The 20573-nt window shown below is 39.3% G+C and overlaps 1 protein-coding gene across 1 annotated transcript; it reads right to left on the reverse strand.

The window, feature by feature from the left end:
* Window position 1: 1 nt before the first annotated feature.
* On the reverse strand, window positions 2-16613 carry LOC106873467 (DNA repair protein RAD51 homolog 1). Its single transcript, XM_089348898.1, has 10 exons — window positions 14243-16613; window positions 9674-9766; window positions 7462-7599; window positions 5597-5714; window positions 4780-4871; window positions 3053-3147; window positions 2798-2911; window positions 1587-1716; window positions 344-465; window positions 2-248 (listed from the first exon to the last, which is right to left on the reverse strand). The coding sequence occupies exons 2-10, from the start codon at window positions 9758-9760 to the stop codon at window positions 125-127; spliced, it is 1020 nt and encodes a 339-aa protein (XP_089205024.1). The 5' UTR covers window positions 9761-9766; window positions 14243-16613; the 3' UTR covers window positions 2-124.
* Window positions 16614-20573: the final 3960 nt, after the last annotated feature.

Consider the following 20573-nt stretch of genomic DNA (forward strand, 5'->3'; position numbering starts at 1 on the left):
CCTTATCTCTGTAGTTTAATTATTGTTTATTTCAGCCAGAATCCTGTCTACCCTAAACAGATCCTAGTTTTACAAATAATATATATACAAAATTTACAGAAGATGAAGACTGTAAAAGACAACCTCAATCTTTGGCATCACCAATTCCATCAGCATTGATAGCAAACATAGCCTCAGCTTCCGGCAAACAAGGGGAGTCGTAGATCTTGCATATTCGGGTTTCACCACGGCCCTTACGGAGGTACAACCTGGAACGGAAAAAGGGATTTTTTTTTTTGAGAATTTAGGTCTTTTTCCTAGAAAATGTTGCAAACGAAAAACTAATTGGTAAAAGTGATTTTACCTTGTGGTAGAAGCATGGGCAATAATATTGCCACCAATAGGCTTTTTGGGATCTGATGTAAACATAGAAGCCCCATCCACTTGGGCGACTACTTGATTGGTAATAACAACAGCAACACCAAACTAAAACAAAGATAATATAAAGTTAAAAGACAGTCACAAGGAAACAGTTTATTTGCATCATACTTGGTCAACATTGTTACTTGCGGGTTTTCAGTAAGCTATTGCATTTCTAATGGTGAGTCATAAGGAACATCATCATCGTTTAACGTCCGTTTTCCATGCTAGCATGGGTTGGACAATTCAGCCGGCGTCTGAGAAGTCAGGCAGAGTTTCTACAGCCGGATGCCTTTCCTAACACCAACCACTCCGAGAGTGTAGTGGGTGCTTTTATGTGCCACCGGCAAGAGGGCCAGTCAGCGGGTACTGGCAATGGCCACACAGCACTGGCAACGATCGCGCTCGAATGTCTTTGCACAAGGAAGGCGACGCTGGGCACAGGTGCCATCACGATTTCGCTTTCGCTTGCCCCAATAGGTCTTCACAAGCTGAGTTTCGTGCCCAATGAAGGAGAAGACGTTGGCATGGGTGCCAATTGTCGAATTTAGTTCGATTTCGACTTCACTTGCCTCAACAGGTCTTCGCAAGCGGAGTTTAGTGTCCAATGAAGGAAGGTACGCATAAGTGGGCTGGCTACACCCCTGGCAGAGGCCTTGGATTTAGGTCTCACTTGGCTTGCCGGCCTTCTCAGGCACAGCATATTTCGAAAGGTCTCGGTCAGAAGTCATCGCCTCGGTGAGGCCCAATGTTCGAAGGTCGTGCCTCACCACCTCATCCCAGGTCTTCCTGGGCCTACCTCTTCCACAGGTTCCCTCAACTGCTAGGATGTGGCACTTTTTCACACAGCTATCTTCACGCAGGGGAGGGAATTCGGAGTGAAGTGTTTCGAGTGGAAACTGGGAAAAATGTGAATAGATGAGAATGCAACAATTTAGTTGAGAGGATGTCTATGTGCATAGCAGTAGCAGTACTTTATTATGCATCTTACCTGAACAGAACTGAAGTATTCACCAACTCTAAAGAAGACAACCTAACCTTTGGGTTTCAGATTACGTAGTGTTACCTCAAGAGATTATCAGATATTGTGAAACTAAATATTTGTAGTGAATTTATAGGTTTTAGTTGTGTTGAACATGCATAGAAAAAATGAGGAAGGATACAGTTAAAGAAAAAGTTGAACTGACCTCATCAGCAAGACGTAGTAAAGTACGGAGGAATCTAGCAAGATGCATCTGTCTTGCGGATAATTCTCCTCGGCCACTGTAATCAGTACGGTAAAGTGCTGTAGCACTGTCAACTATCAACAAAGCATACCTGAAAATAACAAGAGCACCACACATTATAAATATTTCAGTTGATAAAATTGATCGTCATCATCTTTTAACGTCCGCTTTCCATGCTAGCATGGGTTGGACAATTTGACTGGGGACTGACGAACAAGATGGCTGCACCAGGCTCCAGTCTGATTAGGCAGTTTCTACAGCTGGATGCCCTTCCTAACACCAACTACTCTGAGAGTGTAGTGGGTGCTTTTTACGTGCCACCGGCATGAGGGCCAGTCCGGCGGTACTGGCAATGGCCACGCTCAAATGGTGTTTTTTATGTGCCACCTGCACAGGAGTCAGTCGGATATAATAAAATCCATTGTGTCTTATTCTGTGAGTTACTTGCTGATGGTACCATGAAAAAAAGGCACCTAGTGCATTTAGTAAAGTGGTTGTCATAAGGAAGGGCATCCAACCATAGAAGCCATGTAAAAGCGGACAACAGAGCTTGTTGCTGCCCACTGGCTTGCCACTTCTTTTGAACCTTCGAAGCCATGCCAGTATGGAAAATGGATGCTAAATGATGAGGATGACGTGTTCAATGATTAAAGTCTGGTTAAATGTTTCCGTATAGTGAGGAATAACATGTAAACTTAACAATTACCATCAACATTTTAATGTTCACCAGTCCTCAGTCAAATCGTCCAACCCATACTAGCATGGAAAGCGGACGTTAAACGATGATGATGACTGCCTTGAATTGAACTCGGAATCTTGGGGTTAGTAGTAAAACGCTCTTAACCATATGCCCGTAGGTGCAGTGGTTAAGAGCACAGGCTACTAACCCCAAGATTCTGAGTTTGATTCCAAGCAGTGACCTGAACAACAACATCGAAAAATACCTTAGGAACGAGAACCCAAGTTCGAAATTTCCCCAAGACACCTGATGAAATCGAAATGTGTTAACAACAAACAAGATGAGGACAAATATCCGTCAAATGTAAATAATTCCTCATCTCTTAAATATAGAACAGGAGCAGTTTGTTAAAAGGGAATTAGTTTTATCATTTTCTCAAAAAGACAATGAAATATCAACGAAAAATATAGAAGAAAAACTGTGTAAAACTGACCTTGATTCTGTCATCATGGCTGCAGCTTGAACCAACAACTGAGTCTGGTGGTCACTGTTATATGCCCGAGCATAAGCAACATTGTCTAAAACATCACTACCAGATAGTCCATATCTGCATGAACAACAAAATCAAAAGTTTGTTTGGATCTCAGTGAAATATACAATAGTTGGTGGCATAAAAGATGCAGAAGTACATTAGACATGTTTTTAGTACATTAAAGCTTATAGCAGCAATGGGGGAATAAATAGTTACCTGTCTGCTACAGCCAGGAGTCGTTCAGGACGGAATGTTCCTTCTGTATCAACATAGAGAGCTTTTCCTTCACCACCACCCATGTCCACAGGTAGCTGCCAATACAAGAAATGACGAAATGGTCAGTTAATGTTTTCACCTACACAAAGTTGCTGGACATAAAAGTAATGGCCACTATACAAGCACTTTTTCTTTTATTGTTGGGCTCAATTAATCATCATCATCATCGTTTAACATTCGCTTTCCATGCTAGCATGGGTTGGACGATTTGACTGAGGACTGGTGAACCAGATGGCTACACCAGGCTCCAATCTGATTTGGCAGAGTTTCTACAGCTGGATGCCCTTCCTAACGCCAACCACTCAGAGAGTGTAGTGGGTGCTTTTACGTGCCACCGGCACGAAGGCCAGTCAGGAGGTACTGGAAACGGCCATGCTCGAAATGGTGTATTTTACGTGCCACCTGCACAGGAGCCAGTCCAGCGGTACTGGCGAAACAGCGAAAACATTGATGATATATCATCATTGTTTAATGTCTGCTTTTCTTTGCTGTCATGAGTTGGGTGGGTTTACTATGCATTACATTAAAAATGTGAAGGATACCAGTGCCTTAAGTGGCTGTTCTGGTATACAAAAACCAGGGGGTATTTATCCAGATGAAGAGGCTACAGATCTACAACTCGGAGATGAGTTAACACTGACAAAGACTAATTAAAAATGTGTCAGGTTAGAGATCTGCTATTGGGGTAAACCAGTACAACCTGTGCACAACAATTCTGCTAAGCTTGCTTGTTAAGGAAGGTAATTAGAAGACATAAAGACTTGTGAAGAAGGGCGGATAACTCAGGAGAATCAACAGCCATCCAATACTGAAGAAGTGCTCTGTAACAAAATCTCAATTGCACAAAGAGGCGTCACACTGTCAACATTTCCTGGAAGAGATAATGGGGATACGCTGCGCTTGAGAAGACATATCCATTTCAGCACCGCTGAGGTCTGTCAAGCCTCCCCTCTCAACCGATCTTCTAACACTCATCTCTTCATCAATCTCCTAACTGTGGTACTACTTACTCGGGTGCCTCTATACTTCACTTTGTATCCCTTCTACTGTCCCTCATTACCTCCTCTTCCTCAATCCACTGCTTCCTTTCTTTCACTCTCACAAACTGATATCCACTGAGTTTGACTCCAATCCCCAATCATCTGTCTGCCCCACTATTTTCACAGACCGATAGAATAAGCACCTAGCTTAAAGAAAGAAAGAAAATAAGTACAGGGGTCGATTCATTTGACTAAAAGTTCTTCAAGGCGATGCCCCAGCATGGCCGCCGTCTAATGACTGAAACAAGTAAAAGATAAAAGATCTCAAAGCAGTGATGTCTACATTCTCCAATAAACAAAAGTCCTGTTGTTTTTGCAACTTTGTCATTTTTGATGTGTGAAGATCAGCAAAAACACTACTTTCAAACTAGTAAGGGTTGGTGACAGAAAGAGCGTCCAGCAGATGCTATAAAAACGATATCTGCCTACTCACTCCACTCGCCGTGATATACAACAGAATCCAGAATTTGTTTGGTCGTATCTAAAACAGAAATATACAACATGTCCAATACTACTTTACCCACATCATTTATAGAGTTAATGCCTTTGAGGAAGATGTGAACAACCTCCCATCACTTTTCCCCATGAAAAAAATTCCAAACGCATTAGTTAATATCATTTACTTACTTGACATGTCACAGCTAATGTGTGACACAGCTGGGTTTTCCCTGTACGGAACTCACCAAATATTTCTGTGATGGATCCAGTTTCAATACCACCTTAAGAACCAGAAAAAAGAAAAAACCCCATGAAGTGTCATGAATATATAGTCACAACTAGAAATCAACAGAATAGATTTTACTTTCTAATGAACTAAAGAAATAGTTTATGAAGGAGTTTCAGTGAATTCAGAAAAAAAAAAAAAAAAAAAAAAAAAAGACTAAAGGTATTTAGTAAAATGACTATCATTATTAAATAAGTATTTGGAATATAATTTAACGAAAGGTTAAACACTGGTGCTGAGCTGCATAAAAAGCAACCACTACACTCTGTAATGTGGTTGGCATTAGGAGGGGCATCCAGCTGTAAGAAACGGCCTAAACAAACTATGAAACATGGTGCAGCACCTGGCCTTGCCAGTTCTGGTCAAACTATCCAATCCATGCCAGCATGGAAAATGGAAGTTTCATGATGATGATGATGATTTGGAGTTAAAATTATGATGATGATGATCATCATTTAACGTCCGTTTTTCATGCTAGCATGGGTTGGATGATTTGACTGAGGACTGGTGAACCGGATGGCTGCACCAGGCTCCAATCTGATCTGGCAGAGTTTCTACAGCTGGATGCCCTTTCTAACGCCAGTCACTCAGAGAGTGTAGTGGGTGCTTTTTACGTGCCATATATATATATATATCTATATAAAAAAAAAATACATATACATAGTGGACATTAAAATGATGATGATAACATGTTAACAGAATTATGAAAATTAGTGTAACCTTGCAATAATTTATCCAGTTCTTTGGAACCAGTGGTTACTTGGATAATTTCTGAGCGCTTCTGGTGAAACTCTGTGGCTGTTGTGAAACCCATCGGGACAAGTTTAGTAGCTTCAGTCTAAAAAAGAATCAAATAATTTTTAGAATTTAACAAGAGAAAAATTAATCGAATAGGAAGGATATTTGGATGTGTGCATGTCAGAAGGCTTGAAACGTTTAAATGTATGTTTTTTATGAAGGTCATGATAAATACCAGAAGGGAATGTTTTTTGGTTAACAAACATAAGAATTTATTCCTTGATCAAATGAGAATGAACAGGTACCACGGAGACAAGTTTTCATGGCAACAGGACGTAGCAAGACAAAAATCCATTCCTTAATACACATCCAGGCTGGACAGCACCGGTGGCATGTTAGAAAGCATTCGAGCAAGGTCATTGCCAGTGCCGCTGGACTGGCTCCTGTGCATGTGGCACGTAAAAAACACCATCTTGAGCATGGCCATTGCCAGTACCGCCTGACTGGCCCACGTGCCAGTGGCATGTAAAAGCACCCACTACACTCTCGCAGTGGTTGGCGTTAGGAAGGGCATCCAGCTGTAGAAACTCTGCCAAATCAGAATGGAGCCTGGTGTAGCCATCTGGTTCGCCAGTCCTCAGTCAAATCGTCCAACCCATGCCAGCATGGAAAGCGGACGTTAAACGATGATGATGATAATGATTATAAATCATTTCCTTAATAACAGTTCTGATTGCATATGCCCACAGGTAAAAAAACAGTCTTACTTGGACAGGGTGGAGGTGGGTGTTATTGACAAATAGTGTAAGAATTTTAAAAACATATACCAAAATCTCTTTAAATCTAGTTAGATGAAAACTAGATTTAGAAAGAGAGAAATCAAGTCTCAAGAGAATAGGTTAAAATCAAGTCTTCAGAGAAGCAATAATCTATATAGCACATAAAATATTGGTTTCAAATTTAAGCACAAGGCCAGCAATTTCAGGGGAGGGATTAAATTGGTTCCACTGACCCAAGTGCTGAACTAGTACGTATTTTATTGATCATGAAAGTATGAAAAGCAAAGTCGACCTCAGTGGAATTTTATCTCAGAACACAGAAATGGACAAAATGCTGCAAAGCATTTTACCCTGTGTGTGATTCTGCTGGCTTGCCGCCTTCATAATGCATAAACTATTAATAAAATGAGGAGGTATGGAGAATACCCATCACCCAACTTCAATGCTTTATCCATCCATTTTGCTGTCCACTGTTCTTGGGACAGGCACAGAGTCCTCGGGCACTTCCATCATAGGGTCCTATGACAAAAAACTGTCATCAAACTTTCCTACTGGATTCCCAAGTATGACCAACTGAGACTATCGCTATCATCTAACCATTTCACTCGTGGTCTACTCCTAGGTCTCCTATTGGTTGGCTGAGGTGAATTCATCCTGTAATTCTTTCCTCTGGTATTCTATTCACATGTCTGCAGGATTTGAGCTGCAACTACTCAATGTGGAGAAATAACTATTCAAACTGGAAAGACTCCCTGATCTCTGAGCTATGACCCCCTTGTGTAATGTTACTCTGGAGATCCTTTGGAGGAACTCTATTTCCACAGCTTTTATCCATTGTACCCTTTCAGTCATAATCCAAAACTCACAGCCATAGGAGAGGATAGGCACAAAAAAACAAACTGAAGACAAGTTTGGCTTTTATATCAATCTTTCCTATTCTGTTTGCAATTTACACATTTTGTAAATAATAAGTCTTTTTTTTTAACAGTAAAAGAAAGACATTTTGAAGGAAATAATAAAATGTTGAATTTAGATGTCAATTTATTGATATAATCTTGTTATACTTACCAATATTTTGTCTGCTTTTGCTTCACTAATTCCTTTGATGCTCAGAAGACTTTTCTTAGGAGCAAATGCTACTGACTCAACTGTATAAAAGCCAACTTCTTCTAGTTTCTTACAGTCATTGGCACTGATACCTTGGCCCTGACATACAAACAACAAAAGTAGACATTATTAGAGAAATATTGGGGAAAACACAGAAGTTGGAAGAATGAAATTTTTTAAAGTACTCATGTTGTTGCTAATTTTGATTCTGGGTTAGCTTTGATCATGATGATTTAGGATCAAAAGCATACTAAAACTGACCTCCTTATCTTTTTTTTTTAGTGGGTACAGGTGTGGCTGTGTGGTTTAGAAGCTTACTTCTCAATCATGTAGTCTTGAGTTCAGTTCCACTGCGCAGTGGATTTGATAGACAGAAACTGAAGGCGGTGAGCTGGCAGAAACGTTAGCACACCGGGCGAAATGCATAGCGGTATTTCGTCTGCCACTACGTTCTGAGTTCAAATTCCGCCGAGGTCGACTTTGCTTCTCGTCCTTTTGGGGTCAATAAAATTAAGTACCAGTTACGCACTGGGGGTCAATGTAATCGACTTAATCCCTTTGTCAGTCCCCTCTATGTTTAGCTCCATGTGGGCAATAAAGAAATAAGAAACTGAAACAAGCCAATATATATATATATATATATACCCTTTTAGTTGTTTCAGTCATTTGACTGTGGCCATGCTGGAGCACCGCCTTTAGTCGAGCAAATCGACCCCAGAACTTATTCTTTGTAAGCCCAGTATTTATTGTATTGGTCTCTTTTGCCGAACTATACAACGGGCTTCTTTCAGTTTCCGTCTACCAAATCCATTCACAAGGCTTTGGTCGGCCTGAGGCTATAGTAGAAGACACTTGCCCAAGATGCCATGGAGTGGGACTGAACCTGGAACCATGTGGTTGGTATGCAAGCTACTTACCACACACCTACTCCTGCGCCTATATTTTTATAAATATTATATATATATATGTATATATATATATATATATATATATATATATATATATATATATATATATATATAACGGCGGTGCATCAGCATGGCCGCAGCTCTCAGCTGAAACTATAGGAAAATATATATATATATATATATATATATATATATATATACATCACTAAATTCCAAGCCACTTTTACAATTTATTAAAACCTCATCTGCTTTTCAAAATTACAGTTATGTCTCATTACTTAACAACACTCACAACCTAATGAGGGAGCTTGTATGTGGTTGGTCGACCTGGGAACCCGTGGAAGAGGTAGGCCCAGGAAGACCTGGGCTGAGGTGGTGAGGCAAGACCTTCGAACATTGGGCCTCACCGAGGCGATGACTACTGACCGAGACCTTTAGAAATGTGCTGTGCGTGAGAAGACCCGGCAAGCCAAGTGAGATCGTTGCCAGTGCCCCTGGACTGGCTCTTGTGCGGGTGGCACATAAGATGTACCATCCTGAGCGTGACCGTTGCCAGTACCGCCTGACTGGCCTTGTAGGGTTTTCGAGCGAGATCGTTGCCAGTGCCCCTGGACTGGCTCTTGTGCGGGTGGCACATAAAAGACACCATTTCGAGCGTGGCCGTTTTCGTGCGGGTGACACGTAAAAGCATCCACTACACTCTCTGAGTGGTTGGCGTTAGGAAGGGCATCCAGCTGTAGAAACTCTGCCAAATTAGATTGGAGCCTGGTGTAGCCATCCGGTTGCACCAGTCCTCAGTCAAATCGTCCAACCCATGCTAGCATGGAAAGCGGACGTTAAACGATGATGATGATGATGATATATATATAAAAATTAAAGTAAAGATTATTTGCCAATATACTACAGCAGTCCTGGTTGGGATGAATGCTACTGTTGTTTAACCCCAAACAACAATAGCATTCATCCCCACCAGGATATTATGTTGGCAAATAATCTTTACTTTAAAGTACTGTTACTGTATGTCTCTCGTTGAGATTTAGAAATAATAATGTTTCTATATATGTGTATTTTCATATATGAATTCCTTACTTGAAAAACAAGTGAGGTTTAGCAGTTAGCAATAGGAAGGGGACCTGGCTGTAATACAATACCACAATATTATATCCATTTAACATATTCTAGCATGGAAAAACAGGTGTAAGAGCAAACAAACCAAAAGCTTGTCAAAGTAGTAAAAGACAAAATGTAGATGAGAAAAGAACTACCTCCAATTTTGACAATGGAAGAGGGCCAAATGCTTCTTCAATGGTATCTTCTGATATTTCACCAACACTCTCAGCTTGAGCAGACATTTTCAACTAAAGACAAAAAAAAAACACACATTACAATTATAACACAGATATCATAATCTTCATTCCATATACCATCCAATACTGTGAACATATTTCTGAGATTACCAGACCCACCTGCAACCTCAAAACAAAGCATATGGTTTATAAGAATGTGACAAATTCCCTATTGATGTTACACAGAAACATCAGTGACAGTAGTTATGCGATTATTACATATAACTGCAGTTATGAGATGAACAAATTAATTCTTTTACACAAGACACAAAAGTTGATTTGAAAGCTATTCTCCTTTGTTCCCTGTTACTCAGTTTCTGTGACTTGCTTAAGAACCAAGAGAAGTGAAAAAAAAAAGATATCACTGTATTAAATTGATCTTAACCCTTTAGCTTTCAGATTATTCTGTCAAATGTAATGCTTATTTATTCATATTGTTCTGAATTAATTATGCTTTATCATGTAGATTTGAGATTTTCATGATGTATTTATTTCTAGAATGAAATTATAGGGGAGATGGGAGAGGCTGGATCTGGCCAATTTGAACATAAAACAGGTAGAATAATTTGGCAGGATATGGCCAGCTTGAATGCTAAGGGTTACTGGACACGAACTCAGCTTGTGAAGACTTATTGGGGCAAGAGAAAGCGAAATCGGGATGGCACCTGTACCCAGCGTCACCTTTCTGGCACTTGTGCCCGTGGCATGTGTAAGGACTTTCGAGCGAGATCGTTGCCAGTGTCGCTGGACTGGCTCTTGTGCAGGTAGCACGTAAAATACACCATTTTGAACGTGGCCGTTGCCAGTACCACCTGACTGGCCTTCGTGCCGGTGGCACGTAAAAGCACCCACTACACTCTCGGAGTGGTTGGCGTTAGGAAGGGCATCCAGCTGTAGAAACTCTGCTGATTGGAGCCTGATGTTGCCATCCAGTTTCACCAGTCCTCAGTCAAATCGTCCAACCCATGCTAGCATCGAAAGCGGACGTTAAACGATGATGATGAATTCTGTGCAAAACATGGTCAAACATATCTCTTCTTGCACTCTTTAACTGGCTGTCTCCTTTACAGCAGCACACCTATTTCTATTCTCTTTCTCATTAACTCTGTCTCTCTCCCCTGGGTAACCGTGTATCTCCTCTTCAGCAGCACACCTGTTTCTGCCCTCGTTCTTGATCACTCTCTCTCTCTCCTCTTGCTCTTCCCTCCGGCTGCATAACCATCTATCTCCTTTACAGCAGCACACCTCTTCCTACCTTCTTTCTTGTCAACTCTTCTCTAGCCGGGTAACCATTATCTCTCTGTCACACTCTAACCATTCATCATCTGACACAAGATCACCCCCTCCCCTCTCAAAGATTCCTTGTCTTGCAAAGTTACTTGGTGACCCTGCCAAACGGCTGGTGTCACTTAAAAAGCATCCAGTTCACATTGTAAAGTGGTTGGCATTTGGAAGGGCATCCAGCTGTAAAAACTATGCCAAAATTGACCTTGCCTGTGTTGGTGCCACGTAAAAAACCATCAGCCCACTCTGTGGGGTGGTTGGTGTTAGGAAGAGCATCCAGCCGAAAAAACTTCCAAAACAGACACAGAAGAATGGTGCAGGCTTCCACCTGGCCAGCATGGAAGGAGGACATTAAACGATGATGATGATGCTGTTCTAGTGTCTGAAAAATGGCAACAGTCTGATGTCTTATATTACTCTCTAGAGTAGTTTTTTTCTTTTCCTTTCATTATATTGCTTATGTCTTCAATGATTTTCCAACCAGTGCCATAAACTAATTGAGATAGAGATTTGAGAAATTTGATAGTTTTGGGGTTTTGCCCTTATGGGTCTCCTAAGCGACCTTTATATTCTATTCTATTCTAAAAAAAAAAAACTTACTTCCCACCAAAACAGCTGTTGTGAATTTGGAATTCCATTTGTGTTCTTTTATACATTCACTATATTCTGGGAATCATCCCTGAGTTGGATCTACAGTTTGTATGAATTAGGTACCTATGTGTATGTATACATTTACCTATATGTACTTATATAGCATCAAGTCAACGAAGGCTTTGTAAGTAAAACTGAGTAGAAACAAACTTTGTGAAGCATGTCAGATGGTCTGTATCTGAATTTAAAGAACCAGCCGTATCGCACGCTGTGTTGGGTAACTACAGTTTGGTGCCTTCCCCAACTTCGTTTCCTCATAACTTTCTGAAAAATAAATATCTTATAATGCAGGTGGCACGTAAAAAAACACCTTTTTGAGCGTGGTCGTTGCCAGTACCGTGTGACTGGCCCTCGTGCCGGTGGCACGTAAAAGCACCCACTACGCTCTTGGAGCGGTTGGCGTTAGGAAAGACGTCCAGCTGTAGAAACTCTGCCAAATCAGATTGGAGCCTGGTGCAGCCTACTGGTTTGCCAGTCTTCAGTCAGACCATCCAACCCATGCTAGCATGGAAAGCGGACGTTAAACGATGATGATGATGATGAAATTTAAAGAAAAAGTAGTGAGTGGGGGGGGGGGGGAATGTCAGATCATTTTTTCCACACACACGACTTTATTTCCACCAAATTCCGAAAGTTTAGAGTCTTCGAAATTTTTTTTTCTCCACATTTGTTTGAAATATCAACATTACGTAATATACATTCTTGAAAAAAATATATCCCTGTAAAATTTCATTTAAAAAAGTTAAGAAACAAATTCAGGAGAGGCAGGGGAAAGGGTTCAAAACTCCTCCCTAATTAAAAAAAATAAAACGTTATCATAATCGTAATGTCTGCCCCCGAAAACACTTTGCAAAAATTTTATTAAAATATATGCATTTTTCATGAAGTCATGAAAAAACAAATGTGCAAGGTAAGGGGCACTAAACTGTAGTTATGTCAAGCTGATTCTGCATGACGAATTACGTTAAAAGGACAAGCGTTCTGTCAAATACTTCACCTCTTACATTATATTTGTATGAGTAGGCAGTTCAACAAATTGAATAGATAGAATTATCGTTGAAAGCGACAGAAATTCACTTTTAACTAGTTTGAATATGTAAAAAGTGCGACTGTGTGCGTATTAGTGCGAGTATCAACCATTGCTGAGTTTGTAAGCGTGTAAATATATTTAACAAAAGTTCTGATTCTGTTGTGTCCTAGTTTCAAGTTAACACTGCACCCAACCAGTATACTCCCGTGTTGTTGTTGTTTATTTAGCCGTAGGTCAGCTCTGATCGAAGATATTTGATCCAAAGCATTCCAGCTGTGACCATCCCGTATTTCAAAGAATATTTATTAAGATGATAGGGTTTGAAGGAAATTTGGCCGTTTTCCTTGTAGGTTGAGCGACCACGAAGAAAAACAATCTTAGATTGTTTCTGAAGTTAGCATAAATCAACGATCTGTTAACTCCAGCCAACGATCTATAGATACTGCCTACTATGATGCACGTAACCTTAAATCTTCATAATTTCTATTGTTAAAAAAGGTCAACTGTATCTAGAATTAAAGTCAGTGAAATTCTTCCCTCAGACAGTCGCAAGACAAATATATTTATTATATACACCCATTTAATTGTACAGCGGAAATCAGAGAACTCGGAATCCCTTCTTCACCCTGTTCTCAAAGCATCCTTCTTACTTGTCTCTTAAGACATGTAATAGAAAGAAATGAACAGAAAACGGCACAGATTTGAGAGGCGTACAATAATCTAAGAAAAAAAAAAATGGTCCAGATGGACTATATGTAATCTGAACCTTTCCCCCCTTATTTTTTTTTTTTACGGAATCCCACGTTTTAGGCTATGAAGATTCCGATTCTGAAAAAAATTTTAAAAAATCTCAATTTCAAAATTTCGATTCCTCCCCCGCCCCGGTTTTTATATAGATCCACAGGGTAAACCTAACCCTAACCGTAACCCTGACCCTAACCCTAACACTAGTTTTGTGAGATTTGGCTGTTATTTCTAGCATGTAAATAGCCTGCTTGGTGGGGGGGGGGTTGAAATTTTTCAAACAATTTTTTTTCAGAATCGGAATCCCCATAGCCTAAAACGTGGGATTCCGTAAAAAAATTAATAAATAAGCGGGGGCGGGGTAGGTTCAGATCACATATAGTCCGTCTCCGCCAAAAAAATGATTTTGTTTCTTCTGGACAAAGTTCTTTCATGGAAAGAAACAACCAAGCTTTTTTCCTTTCCTATGAAGTACTGATAGCTTTCCAAAAGTCCGCCGATCAGATTACGCCTGTCTCATGAGACGGACACAAACTAATAAATTATTAATCTTTTATTTGTTTATGTATTTCTTAATATTTAATCAGATGTAACTAATAGGAAAGTGTGGGTGGATGATATAAACAGTTGTAATATATATATGATGGGTGTGAGGGAAAGTGGAGTTGACATGTAAATATAAACACATAGATGAAGTTTGAGCCTGACGAATCATTTAACGTATGTTTCTGCGAATAAAAGCAGGTTCAAAAGTAGAATTATAGAGCAAATGTTATTACCTGAGAATATGTTGGAGAATGACAAACGTAGAAGAGATATTAGAAAGGAGAAATGAACACAGACTTAAGTTAGTTGGATATCCCGCCAATATACTTCGTGTAGAGCTGTCGGTTTTAGTTTCGGATGTTTCATGGGACCTTCAAAGAAATCTACAAGATTTCTTGTTTTCTAAATTGTTTGATAGGAATAAATTGTATACATGTGAATAAATATATGCAAGCAAATAAAAATGATGAGAGAAAATATCTTTTTAACTAAAATCCCACGCATTTAATTTCAATTACCATGACTTTAAATGAGACGAAAATTATCTTGTTTAAAAAATGTCAACTATTGAAACATAATTAATATTTTCTTTCCTGTTAAGTTTTCTGACAGATTTTCAAATAAGAGCTAAACTTTTCTAGTTGTATATTTCATATTTTGCGTTTCTGCTTATACGAAAGTTCAGGTGTTAACTGTTCATGACAGACATTATGTTACAACTGAATGTATTTGCTGTTATTTGGGGAACTTAACACGTTTTCTTAAAGCAACACAATTTTTTAAAAAGAATCATTATTTGAGATATGCTAGTTCATGTAAAGAGAAATATCTTACATTTCTGGGACAATGTTTTTCCCTAACATTCAGCTGAAGATAAACTAAAAACGGCTATGGGCACAATCACATCTTAGACTGATGGGGGAATGAATTATGTAAGATTACTTATTCCATTCGCCAGTGATTTCCTCACTTTCTTTCTTAGTCTGAGGAGATGAAGCACTGCCTATTGAATACTATGATACAATGGGAGATAGAAATATTCTGGTGAGGGCGATCCTTGAGTTTAGAACATCTTTTTTACTTTTAACAATCACTTAAACTGAAAATGATGCTCTAAATTCAAGCTGAATCATTATTGTAAGTGGTCAGAAAAACAGAGAATGAAAGTTTTTGAAAGATATTATTTTGGTGGAGGTAAAGCGTTTACATCCCTCCTCCCTCCACATTTTTTTTTTTTTCAAAAATTTATTCTGGTTCCTATATTTTCGATATAGGAGATTACGATTTTGCAAAAAAAAAAAAAAAAAAGTTTTCAAAATTTTTAAAACTTCAGATTTTTCGATTTTTTTTTTAACTGCGTAGAAAAATACAGAGATTAAGAATCTGGAAAAAAAAATTTTTATTTCAATTTTTCTTAACCCCCCCCCCCCTCAATTCCCCTCCTCCATCCATTTCCCCACTTTCTGCTAAAACTGCATGTTTTACGCATGCGTAAATTTCTACTGAAACAGCAGACGAAAAAAATATATAAAATCATCACCAGAAAACCCGATATGCTAGAAACAGTAGCTAAACAACACGATTTCTGAAAAAAGTTCGTTTTAAGTTTATATCGAAGATTAGGCTTTTAAACATGTTCATTACAAACACGAATTACAAAATAAAAAAAGTTCATCTCAATTGGAGTTGAGCTGAAAACATAGGAACCTAAAGAAATTTTTAAAAAAACCCAAAACGCGGAAGTGGGTGTGGGTGTATGTGTAAACGTTTTACCTCTGCCATAATTTTCTGGATAAGTTGTTATTTAACAATTGCATCGTGGAAGATGTTTATAAGCCATTTAAAATAACACAAAAGCCGTGAGATTCACTTCAACATTTAAATTTAATTTGTCAAAATATTTTCGACGCTTTGAGACCGCGACCTGTTCGCTGACAAAATTCTGTGCTACCTTACAGATAAAGCAGAACTATAATAAAAATTTTAACTGACCAAGGTTACATTAGTTGTATGCTAACTATTTCTGGTAACACACATGCTTCACTCCTGACTTATGAAAAAGTAACTTAGGTGCTTGAACAATCCTGTCCAGTATGTCTTCTAGATTCCACATGGATGCCAAACCCTATGGGCCCAAATCAATCAAATGATTCACTCATAGCTATATCATAACAGTTCCAGCAAAAAACACTGCCTTGGAGAATACCATCTATCACTACAAAACAGGATGGCTCTTATCAGACATCACAACTTCTTCAAGACTATTTTCCAAACTGCAAATGATGCCTCCATGCGTCACACAGCCCTCAAGCTATCTCACTTCCAAAACTGCAGCTGATTCCTTTGGTCTCTTTTCAAGAGGAATTCTGCCAATTTTGTGGAATTCTTTCCCCAACTTCAAACACAATAGTTCTCTGTGCAGTATTGTCAAGAGGAGTGCCTCTGTATTCATTGCTTACTTTGTATCCAACTTCTCGTCGATGTATGCTAGATGAATCTTCTCCAAAACTATCCCCATCCTTTCCATCATTCTCACATACATGGCAAGTTCAAAATACTTTAAGTCACTTCAAAATCATTAATGCCACTGGTCTTGACAAAGTCCCATATCCTCAAGCAATGCACTCTATAGTCCCTCCGTTCGTCAGGCATGATTTTCCGCAGCTCGTTTCTTTAACAAAGATGCAATCCTGGATCAAACATAGACCGAGAAGGGCGCTTGGCACCTCGAGTGCTGCCAAGCTCTCACCGCCCTCATTCAGGTGGGCAATGCGATCGGTAGAAGCTCCACTCTAGCATTCTATAGAGGGTTAGTGGAGGAAAAGTGCGACAACGTTCTTGGGGAAACTCTAGGCGTCAAAGATAATCAGTTAAACAGTCTGTTCAGAAGAACTTTCGGGCCGGGGCCCATGGATAATTTCCAAAGGACCCTCGCCTGGCAGTGCTACCAAGGGGCGCTGCCTGTTCGAGATAAACTCTACCGCCACGGAAGTGCCGTCAGCCGGGCCTGCCCGAGGTGCGCTCAGGATAACGAAACCATTCTCCACGCACTCATCCAGTGCCTGAGTATTGCTGACCTGTGGGTTTATGTCGAACAGCTACTGTCACGTGTTGCACGGATCCGGCTATCAGCTGAATCCATTGTGAAGATTGACCTGCCGACCTCCTTTAACTGGGAGGGCAAGGCAATTTTCCTATGTCTAGTGGCTGTAGCGAAAGAGGTGGTATGGTGGACCCGTTTGAAAAGGGCTAAAGTCAGACACTTTCCTCTTTGGCCAAGGCCTCATCAACTTTTTCAAGTTACACTTGAAAAGGAAGATGAGAGAAGAGAGGAAAGTGCTGTCTCGTAGAAAATTTGTTGAAAGGTGGGTGACTGTTGGAAGAATGGCCAGTATAAACAGACCAATTCTGAGAATACACCTGTAGAAAAAGGTAATGTAAAAGGAGAAAGGGCTCTATACCCCTTTCTTATTTTTCTGATCAGGCTCCTGTGGCTTTTATGGGCTTTTCCATGTGTAACCTTTCAAAGTGCCTCCCCCTATTGGGAGTTTTATTTGTTATATCTTTCTGTTTTTCTATTGTTTACACGAACGTTTTCTTTTCGGACAAAACCCTTTGTAACCTTCGTCCTGTCTATGTCCTTACATGTTTTAAATTTATATTAGCCCTTGTGGCCAATGAAACAGAATTAATTATTATTATTATTATTATTATTTTGGTTCATCTGGAAAATAACCACAAGTTTTGATATTTAGAACTTCTTTTATGGGTCAAAGATGATTGATTTAATCTAAGATGAAATTTGAAAAAGTCACTCAGTCAATTCCTGTAATTAATTGCCAGAATGATTCCTCAACCATTCAATAACCTACCATGTTTCCATAGAATCCAATCAATAACTTACTTTTTACCAAATGGAATTAGTTGATTCCAAGAAATTTGTAAATTTGTTGTTGTTGTTTTTGTTGATGTTTACTTTTATTTTGTGTGAGAAACATTCACCCAAAATATTTTATACTAAACATAGAATAACAAATGGTATTAATGATGCTATTATTGTTGTATATAATAATAATAATAATAATAATAATAATAATAATAATAATAATAATAATAATAATAAAAAAAAAATAATAATAATAATAGTGGAACAAATAGGGGCTGCAATAAGGGTGGAGCACTTGCCGAAAACTGCACTGCTTGGAACTGCTTGAATACTCCGGAAGGTGCTCGAAAAATAAGAGGTGTTACCTTAGTTCACTGGTAGTGAACAGCTGACACTGTAGTACATCTCCAGCGTTAGAAGCTGTGCAAAGGCAATAATAATAATAATAATAATAATAATAATCATCATCAGCATCATCATCGTTTAACGTCCGCTTTCCATGCTAGCATGGGTTGGACGATTTGACTGAGGACTGGTGAAACTGGATGGCAACACCAGGCTCCAATCTGATTTGGCAGAGTTTCTACAGCTGGATGCCCTTCCTAACGCCAACCACTCAGAGAGTGTAGTGGGTGCTTTTACGTGTCACCCGCACGAAGGCCAGACAGGCGGTACTGGCAATGGCCACGCTCAAAATGGTGTATTTTATGTGCCACCCGCACAAGAGCCAGTCCAGGGGTACTGGCAACGATGTCGCTCGAAAATCCTTACACATGTCACGGGCACAAGTGCCAGAAAGGCGACGCTGGGCACAGGTGCTATCCCGATTTCGCTTTCGCTTGCCCCAATAAGTCTTCGCAAGCTGAGTTTCGTGTCCAATGAAGGAGACGACGTTGGCACGGGTGCCAGTCGTCGAATTTAGTTCGATTGGTGCCAGTCGTCGAATTTTAATAATAATAATAACAACAGCAACAGCAACAATAATAGCAATAACAACAACAATAATAATAATAACAATAATAATAATAATCTAGTGAAAGCTGTTCTGATACCACAAAACGAAAAAGGCACCCGTTAAATTTTGTAAAGTGATTGGTGTTAGGGTAACCAGGCATAGAAGCTCCTGGTTTGTCAGATCCTGTAGAACCATCCATCACATGCAGCTAGGAATACGGATGTTAAATGATGAAGGCACTGGTGATGAAGATGATGATGATGACTGTGTATGTCAACTGTTCAGTACAGTTCTATAATTTCTTTTTTAATAATTTGGACTGAAGAAACGAATTATCAGAGAGCCACTGTAGGCTTTCTGATGCTGGTCCTTGTGAAAGAAGGCTGTTCAGTCTGGAAGAGTAGGAGGAAATGATTAAAATTTCTCACTTCTTCATCTCTGTATGTGTCTGTGTATCATCATCATCATCATCATCGTTTAACGTCCGCTTTCCATGCTAGCATGGGTTGGACGATTTGACTGTGGACTGGTGAAACCGGATGGCAACACCAGGCTCCAATCTGATTTGGCAGAGTTTCTACAGCTGGATGCCCTTCCTAACACCAACCACTCAGAAAGTGTAGTGGGTGCTTTTACATGTCACCCATATCTATATCTATCTATCTATCTATCTAAATATATACATATATATATATTGTTGTTGTTGTTGTTTGTTCCTTCTCGAACCATGCCTCGCTCATAAGGGCCAGTTTCTTGGTTTCATTGGCGTATAGGTTCCCCACCTGGATGGGACGCTAGTCTGTCACAGGTGAGTGGATAGATGGAAGAGGAAAGAGTGAGAGAAAGTTGTGGGGCAAGAGTCAGCAGAAGTTCGGTATTACCTTCTAAAAATAGGATAAAATCTTTATAAGAATTTATCAAGTAGTTAGCGTGAAAAACCTCATAAGGGAAAAATTTATTAATTATTCTCTTTAAATACATTTATTTATATATATTAAGGTGGAGCCTGGTGTTGCCATCCGGTTTCACCAGTCCTCAGTCAAATCGTCCAACCCATGCTAGCATGGAAAGCGGACGTTAAACGATGATGATGATGATGATAAGGGCATTACTATAAATGCCTCATGCTAGGAGGGACACTTAAAGTCAGAATTACCATACAGCTGACAAAAGAGTGACCAGTTGCTATGCTGTGACAATGAAATTCAGTACAATGTGTTTATTATGGTAGTTTTGACTTTAAGAGTCCCTCCTAGTGTGGGGCATTTATGTATAGTAATGCCCTTAATATATAAATATATATGTGTGTGTGTGTGTGTGTATGTATGTATATATATGTGTGTGTATATATATATATATATATATATATATATATATATATCTGTATCTATAAAAGCACACACACTCACACATTTGTGTGTATGTATATATGAACCTTATATACTATGATTATATTAGTATGTATAATTGTATATTTGAGTAGGTGTTTAGATGTATGTAAGCCAAACTGAAATATTGATACAATACTACACCACCCATCTCACCTTCCCTATCATATTCTTCCAACAGATATCTATTGAATTCTTCTGATTCCTTGTTACCAAAGTTGAGGCGTGGTCTTACTTTTACACTAGATTCTTTTATTTTGTATTATTGTTGTGGATTTTTTAAATAATTGCTGCTGTTCTTCCTCTTCTGTGGATATCCACTGGAAGTAGTGACA

This window comes from Octopus bimaculoides, chromosome 1 (assembly GCF_046866305.1).
Source record: "Octopus bimaculoides isolate indiv1 chromosome 1, ASM4686630v1, whole genome shotgun sequence".
Classification (NCBI taxonomy): domain Eukaryota; kingdom Metazoa; phylum Mollusca; class Cephalopoda; order Octopoda; family Octopodidae; genus Octopus; species Octopus bimaculoides.

Coding starts and splice junctions, on each gene's coding strand:
- LOC106873467 (XM_089348898.1), bottom strand. CDS start 9,760: ATGTCTGCTCAAGCTGAGAGTGTTGGTGAAATATCAGAAGATACCATT. Junction 7,600..9,673: donor TTCCATTGTCAAAATTGGAG/GTAGTTCTTTTC, acceptor TTTGTATGTCAG/GGCCAAGGTATCAGTGCCAA. Junction 466..1,586: donor TACTACGTCTTGCTGATGAG/GTCAGTTCAACT, acceptor TCTTTGTTTTAG/TTTGGTGTTGCTGTTGTTAT.